Below are 19,516 nucleotides of genomic sequence, written 5' to 3' on the forward strand. Positions count from 1 at the left end.
AGTGTGATTTAGTTATACATAAATCCTTATTTAAAATAAAGATATGGTACTTGTACATTGTTTTCATCTAATGATATCATGTAATATCTCTGTGTTTAGTGCTGTGAAGGATTCTCGCTTCTCTCCAATATCTCGAGAGGAGTTGACCAAGCTCCATGTCTCAGTTTCTATTCTTCGCCATTTTGAGGATGGTGCTGACTACACAGACTGGGAGGTTGGTGTTCATGGCATTCGTATCGAATTTCATAATGAAAAGGGAAACAAAAGAACTGCTACATATTTGCCTGAAGTTGCTACTGAACAAGGTAATCACTTGTCTCTCTCTCTAAATTACGATTGGTTTTAATAAAATCAAGCATTTATAATATGAATTTAGTGAAGTTAGCCAGATTATTTAAGCGGACTGTACCTAACTGAAAAGTTGTTCATCAAGTGTCAAGGTTAACCACAAAATTATAGGAAGTGTTGGATATAACCCAATTAATAAAAAAGACTGACATCGCAAAAGAATTTGGTGTTCATCAAGAGCATTAGCTACAATATTAAAAAATAAAGGAAAGTTCAAAGAAGTAAGTGCACTGTATTTGAAAAGTAAAAAAGATAAAATCTAATGAATTTGTTAGAATGTGTTTTGAATTGTAAAAACAGTGCCATGGTAAAAATGATATATTTAATTATAATTAAAGTTTGAATAAATAATCATCTTCTTTTTTTAATTAGCGAGGAGAGTTTTATCTTTATAAACAGGATATGAACCTGGAAGCTTATATCTTCGCTTACCTTTCTATATTGTGTTTAAGTAAGTGTATGATATCTAAGTTATGTTTAAGTGTATTATATAAGTGAGTATATAAAATGTACATATTCTTTTCTATCAAAATAGTCCGATTAGTTCGGGCATCTTATTATTAACAATATGGTATTAATTGATATCATTGGTTAAATTATTATTAATATGTTAGTAATTCAATTTCATTTGACTGGAAGAGATATGCAATCAACTAATGAGGTCAAGTGAAAGATTTGTACATGATAAGTTTCTTTTACTTTCGTGGCCATCGCTCTATCATTTAACACTCTATTATTCACAATAACAATTTTTGTATTATTGTTTGTCACAATTTGTTGATAAAATGAAATGAGGGTTGTAAAATGGAGGGGAAAGAAAAAAAAAGGAATAAATTGAAAAGCTTGTATTCAGTTTGTAGACTGATATTAATTGTAAAAGAATACTGTGGAGATAAAAAAAAAAGTTATCTTTCTATTATATTGTATCATATCAAAAAATGTAATTTATATTGTCCGATCATGGATTGATCAGTATGCTGTGTAATGTAGCAACCCAATGTATTTGGGGAGCATGATTGAATAAATTTCTTTCTCTCTCTCCTACCACTCAACAATAATTCAGCTATTCAATTAAAACAAATGCATTAACATAAAATTTTCTATAATTTCAAATTTTATTAACTAATCTAATCTCTTTATTTAGTCTTCTATATAATAGGCATTATTATTGTATAGTATTGGACTTTCTCTTTGCCTCATTAAATCAGTAGTATGATATTGTATAATATCAACCGAACCACAACGAATGATAAAACAAATTCCTCTGTATAACAAATTTTTCCAAAAATTTCTGAGATTCATGAAAAAGTATTAGTGAGGAGTTGGTGGTTGTTTAGCTGGTGTTGTTTTAATTAACTAACACCAACTGAAGGCTAGGTATCAATAACTTACTAACAGTAGGAAAAAAAAAATTGATTCTAAAAGCAAGCTAAATACCATTACCAAAAACCTAAAAAGTGGACTAAATGTAAATACCACGCTTAGAGTTACTATTGATGATTACAGTACTTAAATCACTTTTAAGGCTTTTGCCAATGGTTTTTCACATCTAAACCCTATTGATGTCTAACCTTCAATTTCAAATGAGAATATATTCTGTAAAGTAAATAGATTAGTGTTTTTATTCATAGAAATAATATATTTTATGATATTGTTTCAGGCTGGGACCAGATACAGACTATCGATTCTCTTTTGAGGAAGGGGGGATTCCGTGGGGTGGTGACTCCTGACATCCGACGTGGGATCAAATTGACACGCTACACTTCGGAGAAGGTTACTGCTGGCTACGCAGAGTATGCTACTGCCTGGAGGCGGGGATCCTAGCGTCGGAGGTCCGGGGGGGCCCGCCCATGGGGTACTGGTCAGCCTTCATAATATTATATTGGACTGTCTCAGGTGCGGCCTCCACCAAATTGCCGCCTACCTCATTTCAACATTTAAACTTTCACTGTTATCATCGGTCATACCCACACTCAAGAAGTTTGTTGGTAAAGCAGATAACTGATAACATTGCCCCTTTCCTCACCCCCTTATAAAGTGTTCCATTAAGGGTTGAAGATTGTTGAAATATGCAAGAACTGTTCTAATAGGCACTGGTTTTATTCTTATAATTTTTACTACATTGATTTAAAATTATTTATCTTTTTCTTAAGATTTTGTAATTAAAATTTTATATAAAAGTATTAACTTTTCAGCAACTTGGCATTGATAGTATTTGGATAAATCAGTTTCTTATTTTATCAGCTCTTGTATATGTGAAATCTAATTTTGTAAAGTACAATCACATGGTTATTACTTTAGTGAAAGAGGTAAATCAGACATTTTTAATTTTTAATACATTCAATATAATTTTAAGACCTTCAATTCACTATTTTTAAAACATAGTAATGTACTTATTTCAAGTGGTATTTATTTGACTTAATTTTTAGTTTTAAAACTAAATTTAATTTTTATTTAAGTAATTCTAACTCCTTTTTTTCATCTTTGGTTTGTTTTTGTCTATTAGGTTTAGATATTTTACTTATTCTATCTACTAGTTTTTTTTTTAGCAAAATTTTCTGTTTTAGTTAAAAAAATTAAAGAAATCACTTAAGTTAGCATTGAGATTTTCTCAATATTTGAACTGTGTTTTGGTATTGATTATTTTTTTAAATAGATTTTAGTTGAACTTTTATTTTTTAAAACACAAATATTTAAATTGTATTACTTTAATAGTTTTTCTTATCTTCTTGGTTTTGCTTCATCATGATTTATGTTAAATCGAACATATATAAAAAAAATTTAATGAAGTTAGGTTGTTGCTTTAGTATATATATATTTATTTTTTTTTGTATTATCAGTAATATGATAACAGCCGTTTAATAACACCAATAATTATGATATTGCCTCTAATCATTAAATTATGAAAAAAAAAATAGTCATTACTATAAATAAATCAGTTTTTCCATCAATTAATCTAACATTCCTTTGATAACTTGCTCTTAGAGATTAAAGACTTGATTCGGTAATGTCAGTCGGTTTGTCTAAACGGCTTATGTCTTTATGAGGCTTGTCTAATTGCAGTTGAAAGAAATTATGTCGACTAAGAACCCCTCCTCCCCTATAACATTTTTAAAATATGTACAAATAAACGACAATTATCTTTCTGTTTTTAGGAAGTTCATTATGTACGAATATTACATGTGTATTATAGTATATATATGTCATTGTCGACATTTTCGAATGTAGGTTTTTCATCGTTTTCCAAAATGTATTTTCAAGATAAAATCGAATATATATATTATTATAACTGGTAAAAAAATGTAATCTTGTCCTTTGCTCTGTTCCATCATAGTGCTTAGGGTCAAACATCGAAATTAATAGAAAGACAAAAAAATAATAATTTTACAATAATCCACTTATGGTGAGAGGATCGTTAATCCTCAGAAAAGTCTGAGCTCAATCCAGTTATAAATACCTCAAAGACTAGACAGTCATTTAATAATCAGATATTTGTCTAGCAAATACGTAGGTTTAAGAAAACTATTGGGTTACCAAAGTGGCTTTTAATCTTCGATCATAATTTTCTGTTAATGGTAGAGTATTGAAAGATTTAAAAAAAAGAAATTGGTATTTTTATTTTTAAGTTAAAGGTTTTAATTTTTGAAGTCTTCTTTCAATGAAACTGAAGTTCCTTTTGAAAGAAAATCTGAGGTTAGTTTATTATTTTTTATTGCTATTGATGGCCTAAAAAAACATTTTTCATTTTATTTTGGATAGTTCCCTGATTAAATTTTTATATACATATTTTTTTTTTTAATTTATAGAACGAAAGGAGAAAGCCACTTTAGACAGTTTCCCAAAACATTAATGCTGTGACAAACAGTATGATTACTGAAGCAGCATTAATTTTATAATTAATTAAGCATTTGTATATGCTGTCAAGCGTATGTGTGATAAAAGAATTTGATTGTTAAAATCAAATTTTTTCCTATTTTTCATCGTAATGTGTTCACTCACATCCAGACACTTTTCACATTGAAAAAAAAATAATATTGTTATCTAATTGTATGTATAATTATATAGCTCAAATTATGAAAATAATGAATGCAAATTTATCTTTATTATTACCGGTCTCACATAAACACATAGTGTTTATTTGACAAGCCTAAATTTTTCTTTCTTCCCCTTTTCAATTAAAGCTCTAGGAATTTGTTAAAATAATTATTCCTATTTCAATTTATTGAATTTCAAATATTGTGAAGAATCAGTTGTTTGATTATAAATTAATTGATAAATGTACCTTACATTCTGAAGCATTCACATTGTGGTCCTCAATTTTGTGAGGATCTCCAAAGGTACGCTAATAACAAATTTTTTTTTTAGTTTTATATGTCTAGATTGAATTTCTCATTGTTAGGTTAAGTAAATTTTACAACTATTCATTAGGTGTAATAAAAAGCTGTATATCCTCATCAAAATCCATTTCCATCCTATTATAATGCGTATACTTTTATGCATTCATGTAAATAAATTCACTTTTCGCCAAACAGATATCAATTGAAAAATGTGGTCTGTGATTTTAGCTCTTTATATAACTAGTCATAAATATGGTCGTAATAAACATTTTATGATTAGTCCTGTGATAAAACAATATATTTTTTTTTTCAGTCTAACTTTTTTTTTTTAATTTTGTTTTTGTTAAATGACCACAAAGTTAGTTGGATTGTCTTAAGAATTGTTTTATATCTTATAATGATTGTGTTTATTATTGTTAAAATTTGAAAAAGTGGCTGTATTATTAATTTCATTACAAATTTGGCTGTATTATTAATTTCAAGTTCATTACAAATTTGTTAACCTGCACCATATTAGAAAATTTTCTTGACCCGTTGTTTGAAGCTGTCTAGATTCTTGTGCATTTATTTTAAATTAAATTATTTCGGTTGTAGGTGAGCTTATAAATTGAAATATTTTTTCTGCCATTGAAGGAAGAAGTTGGATAATAAATACTGTTTGACTTATTGTAATTAAAGTTGATTTTATATATACATATATATATTTTAATGTTTGAGATGATTTCTGTTATATGGAGCAGGCATATTTTTTAGATTTTGTTGAACTCTTGATCTATCTTTTTCAGGGCTGATATTTCTGAAACAGTGATTGAGCAATTTTTAATTTTTTTTAGTATTAGTAGTAAATATGCTTCCATTTGTTTAAATTAATATATGAGGATTCTTATTGTATTAATCAATCTCCTATTTTTTGATATCAGCCCTCTTTTTTTAATTGTACTTCTTTAATATAATTTTTTTTTTAACTGTGAGAAATTAAATCGAAGTATAATAGACAATTATTTATTTAGGAGAATTGGATGTTTTTACTTTAGGCTACTCTTTTTAAAATTAGATTGCTACACATAAATTGTTTCCTAAAAATAATGTAAAATTTAAACTGAAAAAAAAAAAAATGCCTTTATACATAATGGGGATATATGGAAGAAATTAAAAAAAAAAAAGAAAAAAAAAGATGGAAGCATGACTCAATGTGCATGTGAAATAGTTTTGTACTAGAATGCAAATTAATAAATAATTTATTATTATTGTACATGTATATATTATAATAAGGCATAGAAATAATGGATTTTATAAGGCGTGAATAGTTGAAGTTCGGATACCCGAACCTAGCGTCCATGTGAAAAAATTAAATGCCAAATAGGGATGTTATTTCAGGGTATCAGTTATAAAACCAATTATGTATGTATGCCTAAACATCAATTATGTCTTAATGCTATTCACTGCCAAAACAAAAACATAACAAAACTAGATAAAAATTGAAAAAAAAAGTATTGTATTTCATTTAGTATGTTGTTGTATCATTACCTTTTTTTTCTAACCACTATTTTCAGATAATTTGTAAAATATGTCTATTAATTGGTATAATCATTGGAAAAAGTTAATTGGTTAATATTATTATTGTAAATAACAAATCCGAGAAGTGTTATGACTTAAAATCTTTTCTGCTTGGTGTAATTCCCCGCTTGTATAAAAGAAAATTATAAATTGATGGCATGAAATTATACAAATAAATATGAGTAAAGAGTTTGTTTTTTAAAAAAGATGATTTTGACTATTTCTTATTTATGAATGATGAAATATCCTACTGATTTTATTTTCATCAGGCTAACTTCAAGTACTCAGAATTGCCCTATTTATTATTATTATTTTTTCAAAGAGAAAGTTAAAATACCTAATTACAAATACCTATGTATTGACAAAATTTTGAAATTATCCATAATTATGTTATAATTTCACAATTTTGTTATTTCTGAAGTGTGTATTTGGTTCAGGCACAGGTAGATTAGAAGTGTGATTAGCATTGTAATTCAAGGGCTCCTCAGTTGTTGTTTTTTTTTTTTCAATAAATGAGTTGTAGATACTTATTTTTAGTTTCACTTACCTGTTGTGGGAGAGCTAGCGTATGAGGGACTATATTCCTCTGAAGCAGATAGTTCATTAACTGAACCTCAAGGTGATTATTTGACCATCCTGGAAAACTATTACACGATGTTTTAACTAAGATACATGGGATAGGGTCATCACTCCTATGCCCGGTCAGTGTGTGTTGCCTCTAGTAGGCTGTCCGGTCTCAGATACCTGAAGGGGAGGAAAAGCATGGTTTTTCTGTTATGAAATAACTTTTCCTTGGCAAAGTTCTATGGACTAATGACTTTATAATTGCGGTTTGGAATGTATTATCTCTATACATACCCTTAATGTACTAGAATAAATCAGGAAATATTGAACTGGCATCACGGCTATTTAGGAAGTGATTTCGCTTGTGAACAGGCATGGTAGAAAAAATCAAAACAAAGAAACTGTCTATACCTGCCACAAAAATGCTCTCAGAACTGTTATACTAGTGAGCAAATGAACAAAGCAACAGATTATTGACTTCATGCCTTTGTCCTCATCCAAAAAAGGAGCTATATCCAAATAACGGGAAAGTTCTTTAATTATCTATATTTTATTTTTTGGATTACCTTCATCACTTCTTTATTTTCTTGTTCTATTTTCATATGTCCGTCTATTAGTCTGTAATAGATGTATATATGAAAACATAACAATGACAAATTTTAATATTAGGACAAATCCAAAATGTAAGTTGTTCTGAAACATCTCCAACAAGAAAATAAAGAAGTAATAAGAAAAAAAAAAAATTTGAAAATAAATTAAGTTGCTTGTTTGGTGCTGAAGAAGAAAACATGAACCAAATGTGGAAGACTGTTGAAAAAGATAACATCAGTAGCTGATGTTTTAGTTGAGGAAGAAAGTCAGAGGCTAAATTAAGATTGTTAGAAGGTCGCCCTGGATAATAATTAAATCTACCAATGTAGGATAACTAATAGGAGCCCTATACCTGTCAGGTATATAGAGGAAATCAAAAAGGGCATGGAAGAAAAAGAAGGTAAAATACTTGGAAAGACTGGAGGAGGAAAAGGACATTAGAAATTTCTACAAAAATATAAATTAAGGAAGGATTAGACAGACTAGGAGTAAACATTGCATTCTGATTCCTAATAAAGTTATTCTGGAAAGATGAATAGAACAAAATTGGGTTTATTGAAACAATATGACATCAATGGTTCAAAATGACATGTTGAGGAGGATACAGACGTCATCTTGCTACTTAAATAAACAAGCCCCCAGAAATCATGGCATGCAGGTCAAATTTTTTTGATAACACGGTGGATCAAGGGGGCTTCATGATCTTATAATTAAGACATGGACAGAGGTAGTTATAAAAGAAGAAGAGATCTGTTCTTACATACCTCATACTGGAAAAAGGCAATACCAGGGCGGCTTCACTCGGCGAAAATCTTCCACTGATCTACTTTTTCCACTAAGGCATATTCTGGAGATGTACTCCAATGTCCCCCAAACTTTTCGTGGAATTTAAGGCAGCATATGATAGATGCAAGCTGCCATGGAAAGATATTTTTCAAATGAATTCAATAATGAACGAGGTTTAAGAAAAGGGGGCACTCTTTTTAATTGCATACCACTACACCAGCTGTGTATGGGTATACTACACTATACAGCAGAATATTCTGTGCTACCTTGAAGACCAGCAGATCAAGGTTAGAGGTACTTCTTTTGATATAGAGAGGGGATGCCCACAAGTTGCAGTTCTTGGGCCTGCTTTGTGGAAGTTGGTCTTGGAATGACATAAGGAGGTTGTGGGTATTCTGAGGTATACATCCCCTGCCTGGAACTGAAACCTTACTCACCATTAGAAAAGTAAGTTGGCAATGATTCAGTGGAGGGCTCTATTATGAGTCAGTAGAGCATACATTAAAAGTCTTAGTGGGAGGAGTTCCTTTTGACCTCCTCCTGTTGCGAGAAGACCTGTTGAAATACAAACAAGAAAGAAGGCTCAGCAGGTCTACTGGAAAATCTCAGGGTGAGAATGGGATAGGACACCAGAAAATGGAAGTACATGACTACCTATTTTATGTGTGTGCAGAAAAGTTGAGTGGACCCAGCCCACTCCAGCCTAGGGTGAAGAGGGCTGCAAGCTCCTGAACGGCCACCTGGCAGAGGAGGTGCTGAAGAAGGAAGAACAAGAGATGAGAATGGAAAATTTAATTTCTAAAACTGTTTAAAAAATTTTAATTATTGTAGGAATCAGCGGTAACTGCGGATAACGACATGAACCAATAGGTGACACAAATGCTTGTTATTTTATCGTGAAGGATATGCAAAGTGGTTCACTATTGTGATCCACAAAGCCGTTCCTATTCTAAGTGCTCATACAACCAGTTCTAATATAGAGAGCTGAAACAAGGGCGGTGATAAAGACCAGCAAGAGAAAAATATTAGTTTTTAATAGATATATGGCCAAGTCAAGAACAATAAATGAAGAATCAGACATAACTGTGAACAGGTCAGCATCTGAATTGCAAGACTCAGAGGTGCAGGCCATTTTGTACGGATAGAGGTGAACTCAATCCCAAAGAAACTGATGAGTGTAGGACCAGATGGAAAAAGAAACATGAGATGGCTGAATCTGAGATGGATGGTTGGAGTAAGTCCTGATGCTAGGAATCAGGAACTGGATGGCAACTGTGCGGGATAATATCTTTACAACATTGGTTGTTAAAATCTAATAGATTTAATTTTGTATTTTTTTATTCCTTTAAGTATTTAAAGGACTTTTTAATATGACCTCATGTTTCAGATATTTTTTAAAATTTATATTAAAAAATGTTTAATTTAAGAAACAATTGATTTTACTATCAAGGTAAGTTTTAGCATTACTGAGAAGAATGTCACTCTTTATTTTTCTTTCTTGTTCTTCAGTCCTAGGGTATATTTTTTCTTATTTACTCAGGGATTATTCATAAATGTTATTGTTCAAAGAAAATCTAATTTGATAATGAGACAAGTAGGTTATGTGTGCTATTGAAGTTATTCGACCTAAGATTGATTAAAATTTTTACTTAGTAATTATCCCACCCTAGTGATCAGTATGTCTGTTTTACACTTTTTAAAAAACGAATGAAGATATTACAGATAGTTTTGATTTTAATGTCTATAAACTTTTAAATGCAAATGCATTTGCTTATATCAACTAATATCCTACTCTTTACCAGAGTCTATAATGTAGGCTCTTTTTCTAGATCTTAATTTTTAATAAGCCTATGAACTAGTTATGAGAAATTCTTTTAAGTCTGCCATGTAGAGGTCATTCTGGTTATATGCATTTTCTGTGATCATGAGACCAATCTTCTTCATGGGTGTCTTATTTATCATTTATTTTTAATAAAATGTATTTGTAGAGATACTGTAGCCAATTTTCTCTAATTTGCTATCTTGGTTTCAAGAATGTACGTCTTTAAAAAAGATTCCTAAGAGGTCAGTTCAAGTTATCCTACTTCTTTTTTAAAAATTTTATTGATAGAATATTTGTAAGTGCCCTTGAAGGCAACTACGTTGAAGTAAATAGGAATTTCTCACATTAATGTGATTATCTCTAAAGCCATTCATTTAATCACAAATGTGAAGAGAATAGAAGTTGTAGTAATGTTATTTCAAATATATGAATGATATGACCAGTTTCCATGAATTATATGAAGGAGAGGTCAGTTCTAATATATGAAGGGAGATGGTCTAAATTTCATGGTAATATTTAACAGGGTGTGGCAGCAACTCCTAACTTACAACAGTTTCATATGTATTTTTTTTTATATAACCTCTTACCCCCTTCTTCCTGGTAATTTCTGAGTGGTGTGGGGGTATCTCACACGTGGTATACCAGATGCCACACCTACGAAAGGAATAGATACTACCTTCTGACATCACTCATTCTGGAACCCTCTCCATTATACTCCTTCCTCCAAGGGAATTCCCACTTTACTGCTTCTTACTTATAAATATCAATATTAAATATATCTGTGATGTTTACGACCAACGTTAATCATGACTCCTTTTATTTATTTTTTTACTATTAAACACTGCTGTCTAAAAATCTTCTGTATTATATATTTAATATTAGAATACATATTACAAAATATAAATATTATATGTTACTTATTTATAATATCTCTATAACCAAGAGATTATAGATTACAAGATTGCTTGTTTATAAGACTCTATAACCAGAAAATACATAGGAAATATTTATTTTCTATTTACTTAATTGGCAATATAGATTTTACTGTTTTAATTTTTTTATTCTCTAATCTTTCAAAAAGAATTTATATACATATTATCTATATTGTGTATACATATATAGGGCATTGCTGGAACCATTGTTTGGGGAGGGTGTGTAAAATTTCCCAAACATTTTTATCTGATTTTTAACTTACCTTAGAAAATTTACCAACAATACATCAAATCTCTATATTAAAAATACATCTAATTCTCCTATATTTGTTTATCTATCAGGTATAATTCTGAGGTTTGACATTTGACATTTGATCTACTCTTTGGATATAAATCCGAAGATTCTCTTGAAATAAATTGGATCGACTTTTCACCTAGAGGGAAAAATTTCCTATTGAAGCGGCGAGTAATTTATTAATTCATTCATTATCATTAGTAAACAAATATTTGGGAATCGATCACTTCACCACTTTTTGGAGGTATTCGGGTTATCAATGGATAGTCTGGTTTTCCGCCATTTTGGAGGAGCTAAATTCTAAATCTGGCAGCTACACTTCATTCTCCATTTTCATTCCTTTTATTTAATTTGAAACATGGTCCTAGAAAGTAGATGCAAGAACTATCCAGGACCAGGGATTTGGTATTATCAGTATGATTTGTCAAGTAACTTGACCGAGTTGTCCATATCTAGTAAACAATAATCTACCTTACAGAACTAAATCAAATTTTCAACACTTATGGAGACACCTATTTTTCACTAGAATTCTGGTACTGGTACTGGTATTTGCTGGTAACCAAGGTGGGAGTGTCTAGATTCATTTTTCGGGACTGCCGAAAAATGAATGTTTAACTACCCCAGGTAGGAATCGAACCCACCTGCGTCCCAACCCGCATGACCATCACATCCCTTCACTAGAATTCTAGTTCATTCATAATCATTTCAAATAAGTTTTTTTGTTCAATATTTTAATACAGTACCCATTTTAATCTTTTTTTTTAAATAAAATTTAAATATTTTTTTCTTGTTATTTTATCTTTATTTGGGTTGGAATAAACATGTACATTATTTGAAAAAAAAGTCATTGTTTATACATTTCTTTCAGCATCGTTTTTTGTACTAGTCTGAGTTTTTAGAAATATAAAAAAGAACAAGATTGGTATAAATTAAAATATGTATAAGAAAAACAAATTACTAAAAAAATATGTTCACCTTCTTTCTCAGTCTTGGCAGGTTTCCTTGGACCTTCAGAAATATTAACGTAATAATCACATCTATTTTTGTCATTCAAATAAATTTTTTTATATGTTGTTTAATGTCCTTATATTCTCTAACTTCTGGTATGAAAGGTCTGACTTAAAATAAATGTCAATCATTTCAGTCTGGATGTGAACCGTTATGAGAATGCTAAGTTTGTGGCTTAACAAGGTTGGCCATCCACTGCCTCAAGAGTTTCTTTTCATAACAATGATACCAATTATTAATTTGTATGATGTTATCAAACAGAAAGGAAAACAATAGTTGGCTGTAGTATGCAGAATGCAACATATGATTTGGCCAACTACACTAGGAATGTAGGTCAGTATAAGATTTCAAAAGGTAGTAAAATGAGCCGATGCTTAGCAATGATGTTTGGCTAACCAATAATTTTTATTTACAAACAAAATATTTCAGTAAGCTATAATTCTCTTTAAAATATCTCAAGTTCCTTTTTCTTTTTATTTGTTTTTGTCAAGCAAAAACACACAGTTATAGGTTAAGGGAAAATCATTTTTAAGAAATAAAATAAAATCAGCAACTATATTACTTTAATAACATTTAATATTTATACAAATTCTACAATGATTTAGTAATTATCAACACCTTGTTAAAATTCAATATAAATTAATAAAAACATATTAACAATGGTAGTTAACTGTGCAATCAGTTCATATATCTAAAACAAAATTTAACAATTAAATATTATTCATTAGATAACATATAATACATCGAAAAATATCAACACCTTTATATATATGTATATATACTCAGAAAAAACAATGTCGAACTAAAGAAATATTAAAAAAAAAGAATAAAAAAAAGTTAAAAGGAGTTTATAACATCACAAAATGTCTCGTGATATGTCTAACCAAAACTAGCTCTTAAACAATAATAAAGCCCTGATTCAGTCTTGTACTCAGAAGGGAATTCCGGTACCTAGTACTACACCAACTCTTGTTTAAACAAACTACTAAGGAGAAAACTTCTGCTGTCTCGTAGAACATAAAACTACAAGAGGCTATGTCATTAGGTGATAATAAATTCTAAATGGATAACATTAAAGACATCTAAGGTTTATCTGCCTAATATTCAACTAGATACTGGTTTAGATTTTGTGTCTTTGGCAATGAAGACAAATTTGGAGCTATTAGAAAGCACTTTTTTTTTTTTACTTTTCACTCTAGCAAAGAAAAATAAATTTATTGTGCCCTTTTTTCAGATTATAGTTGTTTTAAAAGTGGCATAAATTCAGTTCATCAAATATTTGAAGTAATTACAAATTTGATAGCTTTTTTGTTACTCTTAATAGAAATTCTTTTTATATTCCAGTCAATAAATAAATATATGAAATCAAAATAATTTATATGTATAAACATATATTTTTAAAATTTATTTTTCTCTCTTACAGTAACCCTGTATGAGGGCCCATACATACTCAATACTCAATTATATTATAAGAATATAAATGAATATTAATTTTTTTTTTTATTTATTTTTGTTTTATAAATGCATTTTTTAAAACACAAAACAAAACTATACATTACTAAAAGAGACCAACATTCATTAAATAAATAACTGTAATTTATCTTTTCATTTTTACTTTAAATTGGTAAATAAACGTAAAAAATCACCACTAGATAGTCAGAAATGGCAACTTAAAAACAATTCAATAATTTTAAAAATATACTAAATATTCCATAAATTAAAATAGATAAAACCAAATAAAATTTTTGTAACAAACCCGCAAAATGCAAGTATAGTAAATTTTTATTATTCATTAGATATTACTTCAAAGGAATGAATAATTTGTATCATGGTCAGGAAAATGAATAATTTTCATATTCTATGAGTAATTTATACCACTTAGCTAAAGGATTTATACCACTTATAAAAAAAAAAACAGCAAAGGTGTTAGGAATTCTGAGAAATAACCGATCAAACACACCAAAACCTAAACCTTGACACAGAATGTGTGGCAGAATAAATAGCAATAGTAACAGACTTGTCTAATTTAAACACGCATCTGCTATTAACTACACAATGACCGGGTTTAAGATTATGATATTACAAATACATATTAATATTTTAAAAAACATTACAAGTCCATAAGTTCTTTCCTTTTAATTTGATATGTATCTTCTACAATAGGCCTTGTTATTTGGTTAAAACTGAATCAGTAAACTAACTAAATTAAACTTGAGTTTTTTGCATTAAGGGCATATATTTTAAATATATCTTTGTAAAATTAAACAATAATTTAGTCTAAAAATAATATAAATAAAAACAATTTATGCTCTATATTTCGTGACATCAAAGTTCAGAATACAGACCAGAAGAATTAAATACTACAATGCCACAGCACAATTACTATTTTCAACTATACATGTATTTAAGTGGTTTTTCTAACAACATTACTATAGGACATTGGACAATAGAAGAGAACATCTAACATTTAAACAGGAAAATGATTTATACTATTAAAATGGCAGCATGATTTTTTTCATTATTTCTTTATTGCATCTTTTAACATTTAGCTTCTCTTCTCTTTTTGAATTACATATCAATATTAAACTTCCAAATTCTTTTTCAAAATATTTTTTTTTTTTTTTTATTATATTTTATAAAAAATGATCTTTTTTTACACTTTGAATATTATTTTTTCACATGTTCCCAGACTTCCAGTCGCAGTACTTTAACCCACTAATCGTGGTTTCTACTTCAAATAATCAATATTTGAAGTGACCACTGTGGTGTTAAACTAGTCATTACTGATATATTAAAAGCGTAAAATACTGGTTTGATGGTTTGATCAATAAAAAAATATACACAACTTTGCAGGAGTGTTGGCATCCACAGAAATATGAATCATCCAATATTCAAAAATATTAATAAATAAATTAGTTATCAGTAATGACTTGGTACAATAAAAGAACTGCTTTCTCCATTTCCTTCTCATTATCACCACTCTTACAGATTACGCAATTATTAAATCTAACATAAGATTTAATACTGGAATCAGTTCCCGTAGGACGGGCCTACATCTAATGAACGATCTGGGTCATACCCTGACGACCGTTGCAGAAAGACACGCAGCATTGCACGTAGTGATGGGTGCAGTGACGGAACTTCAGACCCATGCCTGGACCGTCACCTGGAGTTTGCCTCATGAGGGGAAAACATGTTTCCTCCCCCCTAGTCTGAACCATCGCCCGACCTCACGCTGCTTGCCTCTTTTCTTCGATCTCTGTTTACCTCCACCTGCAGAGCAATATTGAAACATTGTTGATAGAAAATTGATTTCATAGCAAACTAAAAAGATAAGTATTGACAAATGAAGAAATCTACCATAGTTTTAATACATCAAATAGCTCGACCTCCTTTTAAAGAGACAAGAATTCATGTTTACAAGGCTGACTGAAACAGATGTCATGACTGCTTTTGTCAAAGACACTTCAATTTATCACAGTATATATGAATATAATTAAATAAATGATGTAGTTTCAAATATTGGAAGAAATATTATAATTAATAACAAAAAAGCATTTTTGAATGAGAAGTGCATTCGATTTGAATTCAACCAAAAATTAAATTTTATTTTATATTTAGTAGACCAAAGGGATAAATTTCAACCCCATTTTCACTAGAATAGTTCTGTAAAATGTAGGATAACCAGTCCTATCATCCCTATTTGGTTTATATAAAAAAGTAAATCAAAATAAAAAATTTAATTGTATTTTTATTTGTAACGCTATTTTTTAGATAGTAATTCTCTCCAATTAAAGCAGATTAAGAAAACTTGATAGACTTCAACAATGATTATTGACTCACAATTGTAGAGAACAAATTTTATGATTTTTGTTTATATTAAAAGTGATCAAAGCATTATAAAGTGTTAAAGATGATTAGGATTTTTAATTACCAGAGTGGTTCTGATGCCTGCGTAGAGCTGCAGCCCTCGCCAAATCTCGAGCTGAATCTGGTAGGGTGAGATCACCATTCTGAGCTGCGGCATTGCGCTCACTATCTAGTGCTGCCAACCAGACATTCTTCTCCTCACCTGAGCGGACCGTAAATACCAACCACTTGTCTCCGGTGGAGAGCTTGATGCCATGCCTAATGTTGCAGTTCAGGGAAGAGTCTAATAAAAAATAAAATCATGTTATTAGACAATGAAAACATTCAGGAATTATTTATTTTTGTACCATTGATATAATGAAGTAGATGAAATTGTATAAAAAGTAGTAAATTATAATTTTATAATAAAGAAAATTAAAAAAAAACAACATACCTTTGCCATCTGGAAGACTCTTCACTTCACATGAATCTAATGAGATCCTTCCCTTGTAGACATATGTCCTTCTCTTTAGTATGTCCTGGAGAATAAAAGTTATGATTAAAAAATATATAAAATGGGTATTTTATTTCAATTTTCACCAACAGTTATGAGTTAGAGCAAACAATTATATACTCGATTCTTCTATATAACAACTTCTGGAAAAATTAATAACTGAATTATCTCAACTCCGATTACTTTTTATTTATTCATTATACGGTATATCAACAATTTAACAAGTGTTCTAACATGATGTAATCATTAAATTATAAACATTGTTTGTATTTTTGACTTTATCTCAATTATATCATAAACAATTATAATAAAAATTTTAGCTAAATAGATTTTCATGTAATAGTATGTCTTTAATAAGATGGATATCAATTTTAATATATAATATAATTTTTTTTTTAATTATAGCAATACAGAATTTTTTTTTTTAAAAAAAAAAGATTGTTATTTATAATTATGAATGAATAAATAAATGATAATTGGAATTTTCAAGGGTTTTTAATTTTCCCAGAAGTTGTTATATAGAAGTATATATGATCCTTAAATAATTGTGAACACTATTATCTTGAAAATCATATACTAAACACTTCAAATGAATTTTAGTGTCTTCATTTTAATGAAAACTTACGACAGAAAACTATATAACAGATTATCTATTGAATAAAAAATCAATATGACAATAAGTAGTAGCTTACCTTCTTGCAGTAGATCAGTTGTCCATCAAATAAAAACAAACTGACTCCGTGACTCCACTTCCCTGGCATTGTACTAACTTTCAGCTGCCCAGCTTCTCCTTGATGCAGTAACTGACAACTCCTCTCAATCAGGTCTTCACCCTAATATCAAAATAATTAATAACTATACAATCAAAATGTAATAACTGTAGCTATATATTACTTCATAGTTTTATATTATATGAGCACTGTATAGCCACTAAAAATATCAATAAGAATAATTGTGTAGAATACTGAATTATAGAATTAAGACATTCAGATTAAGAAGATAGTATTTATTTTGTGAAGAATAAATAGCCAATGACTAATTTGGTAAGCCTTTTAATTTCCTGATTCAAGTCATAAATAAATTAATGTCTAAATCAATGAATCCTACTATGTTTTTACTTCATTATCAGTTCTTTGACAGATATTTTTTAATTTTATTTATCACACATAATAAAGAATGATAAAGTTGTGTCAAAACTCACCTCCCAAGCATCAACTCTTCTTTGCCAGAGGGCAACCTTTTCAAGGCTTTCCATTCTCCTTTTTCTTTCATTTATTAGAAAAGCAACTCCCTTCATACCTTCTACAGCTTCTTTCAGATGAACATAGTCTTCATGATCAGTCTATCAAAAGAACAAAATAATTTGTGAACATTATTAAAAAAAAAAAAATGTAGCATAACTGGAATACAATTTATTCCTAAACAATACAATCATTTATTCCATTAGTACTAAAATATTTTTTGTTTTACATTTTAAGAATAGTACCTTAGTGTATTTCAAAAGTTCTGCCAACTGCAGTGGATACTTGCAGATCCTCTGAACAGGTGTCAGCAAGTAGCCAGACAGAGGTAACTCCATGAGACCACGCATAAGCCTGCATGCTTCCCAAAACCTAGCAACACCATTCCGACGGGAAACTTCCTCAAGGGTGGCAACAGCTGCGGCATGGCAGTTGCAATATTCTGAGTATAGCCGGAATCCTGGGAGCTAAAAAGAAGTTTTTGACTTCAATAAAAACATATTTTTCAAAATAAGTATTAAAATTCAACTAGTTCAGTATTTGATAACTAAAAAAAAAAAATGTTAATTTAAGATGATACTAACATGTTTTAAGAATACAGGTGCAATTTTGGACCGTGCTGTATTTTTAGAATCTATACTGGCTTCTAAATCTGCTAGGAATGAACGCTGGAACTCTAAGATTTGAGACAGGTTAGAAAAAATACTCGTGACCTCCTCGTCGTTCAGGAGATCTGGCCTTTTCCTCGCTTCTACAAGGTAACCATCGTTGAGGTGTGTCAGTACATTGACAAAATCCCGCTCGGTCGCTATTAACTCTGTGATAACCCTCGTTCGGAATTCCGTCTCTGAGAGTCTTCTGCTCAGGGCTGTTTGTTCCTCTACTGTTTGGCCGACCTTTAGCTGGAGAAAAAAAAAATGTTAAGATAACCCACTAAATAAAAATTTAAAAAAAAATCATAGATCTAATAAATAGATTGCGAAATGTGATAGTGTTTAGTTATATGTGCAGTAAAAAAGCAGCATAGAAAATTCTTATCAATAAAACCAAGCATGAGCATCTCCATAATTTTCCAACTTTTGCATAATAGCAGTTCATTTTGTATCCATAAAAAACATGCTTATGTTCTGAAGAATAATTTTATACTGAACATGCATGCAACAAGAAGGAATTCACACCAATGTAAATGATGGCTGACTTGATGACTGTAGAGTTAGAGATTTATGATTGAATAGAATGTATATTTAGTGATATACAAAATAATTGATATGATATACAAAATAATTGTTGGCTATAGACGACATTTTTCCAAAAATACTCTGGCAGTGAAAGGGTTTGATACATAATATTCAGAAACAAGTATTCTACAATCAGAAAAGTGCTAGTATTAAATATGAAGAATCAGGGAGTTTAAAACCTTTCATAAAAACAAAAATGAAAATATGTGTGAAAATTGCAAACAGATAGTAGCAGTGATACTAATAAGTAAAATTTAAATGTAATAGTCATTAACTTGTTATCTAAACAGACTGAATTAAGCGACTGGCTAGGCTCTAAAAAATATGGTCTCAATTGCACGCTCATAGTTTCTGAACATTCTAGCTGCTAGAAAAGTTCTAGTTTACAAAACAATGGCTTATTTAACAGTTTGATATAAGAGCTTTAATAAGCT

At 29.7% G+C, this 19,516-nt stretch overlaps 2 protein-coding genes across 5 annotated transcripts in view; one reads left to right on the forward strand and one right to left on the reverse strand.

The window, feature by feature from the left end:
- The window catches only part of LOC106681953 (AMMECR1-like protein), a 15,974-nt gene extending 9,521 nt beyond the window's left edge, over positions 1-6,453 (forward strand). For both annotated transcript variants that reach the window (XM_014422560.2, XM_014422561.2), the window contains exons 4-5: positions 100-305; positions 2,009-6,453. In XM_014422560.2, coding sequence (XP_014278046.1) covers positions 100-305; positions 2,009-2,172 — 370 coding nt within the window. In that variant the 3' untranslated portion in view covers positions 2,173-6,453. The remainder of the gene's footprint in view (positions 1-99; positions 306-2,008) is intronic.
- An 8,392-nt stretch (positions 6,454-14,845) lies between these two features.
- RhoGEF3 (Rho guanine nucleotide exchange factor 3) overlaps positions 14,846-19,516 on the reverse strand; it is a gene marked incomplete at its 5' end in the record, with an annotated part of 449,678 nt that continues 445,007 nt past the window's right edge. For all 3 annotated transcript variants that reach the window (XM_067046582.1, XM_067046581.1, XM_067046580.1), the window contains 7 exon segments: positions 14,846-15,513; positions 16,175-16,393; positions 16,544-16,628; positions 17,296-17,436; positions 17,805-17,945; positions 18,090-18,311; positions 18,429-18,746. In XM_067046582.1, the coding sequence (XP_066902683.1) occupies positions 15,419-15,513; positions 16,175-16,393; positions 16,544-16,628; positions 17,296-17,436; positions 17,805-17,945; positions 18,090-18,311; positions 18,429-18,746 (1,221 nt within the window).

The sequence above is a fragment of the Halyomorpha halys genome, unplaced genomic scaffold (genome assembly GCF_000696795.3).
Source record: "Halyomorpha halys isolate HHAL.00 unplaced genomic scaffold, Hhal_1.1 Scaffold378.1, whole genome shotgun sequence".
NCBI classification, from domain to species: Eukaryota; Metazoa; Arthropoda; class Insecta; order Hemiptera; family Pentatomidae; genus Halyomorpha; species Halyomorpha halys.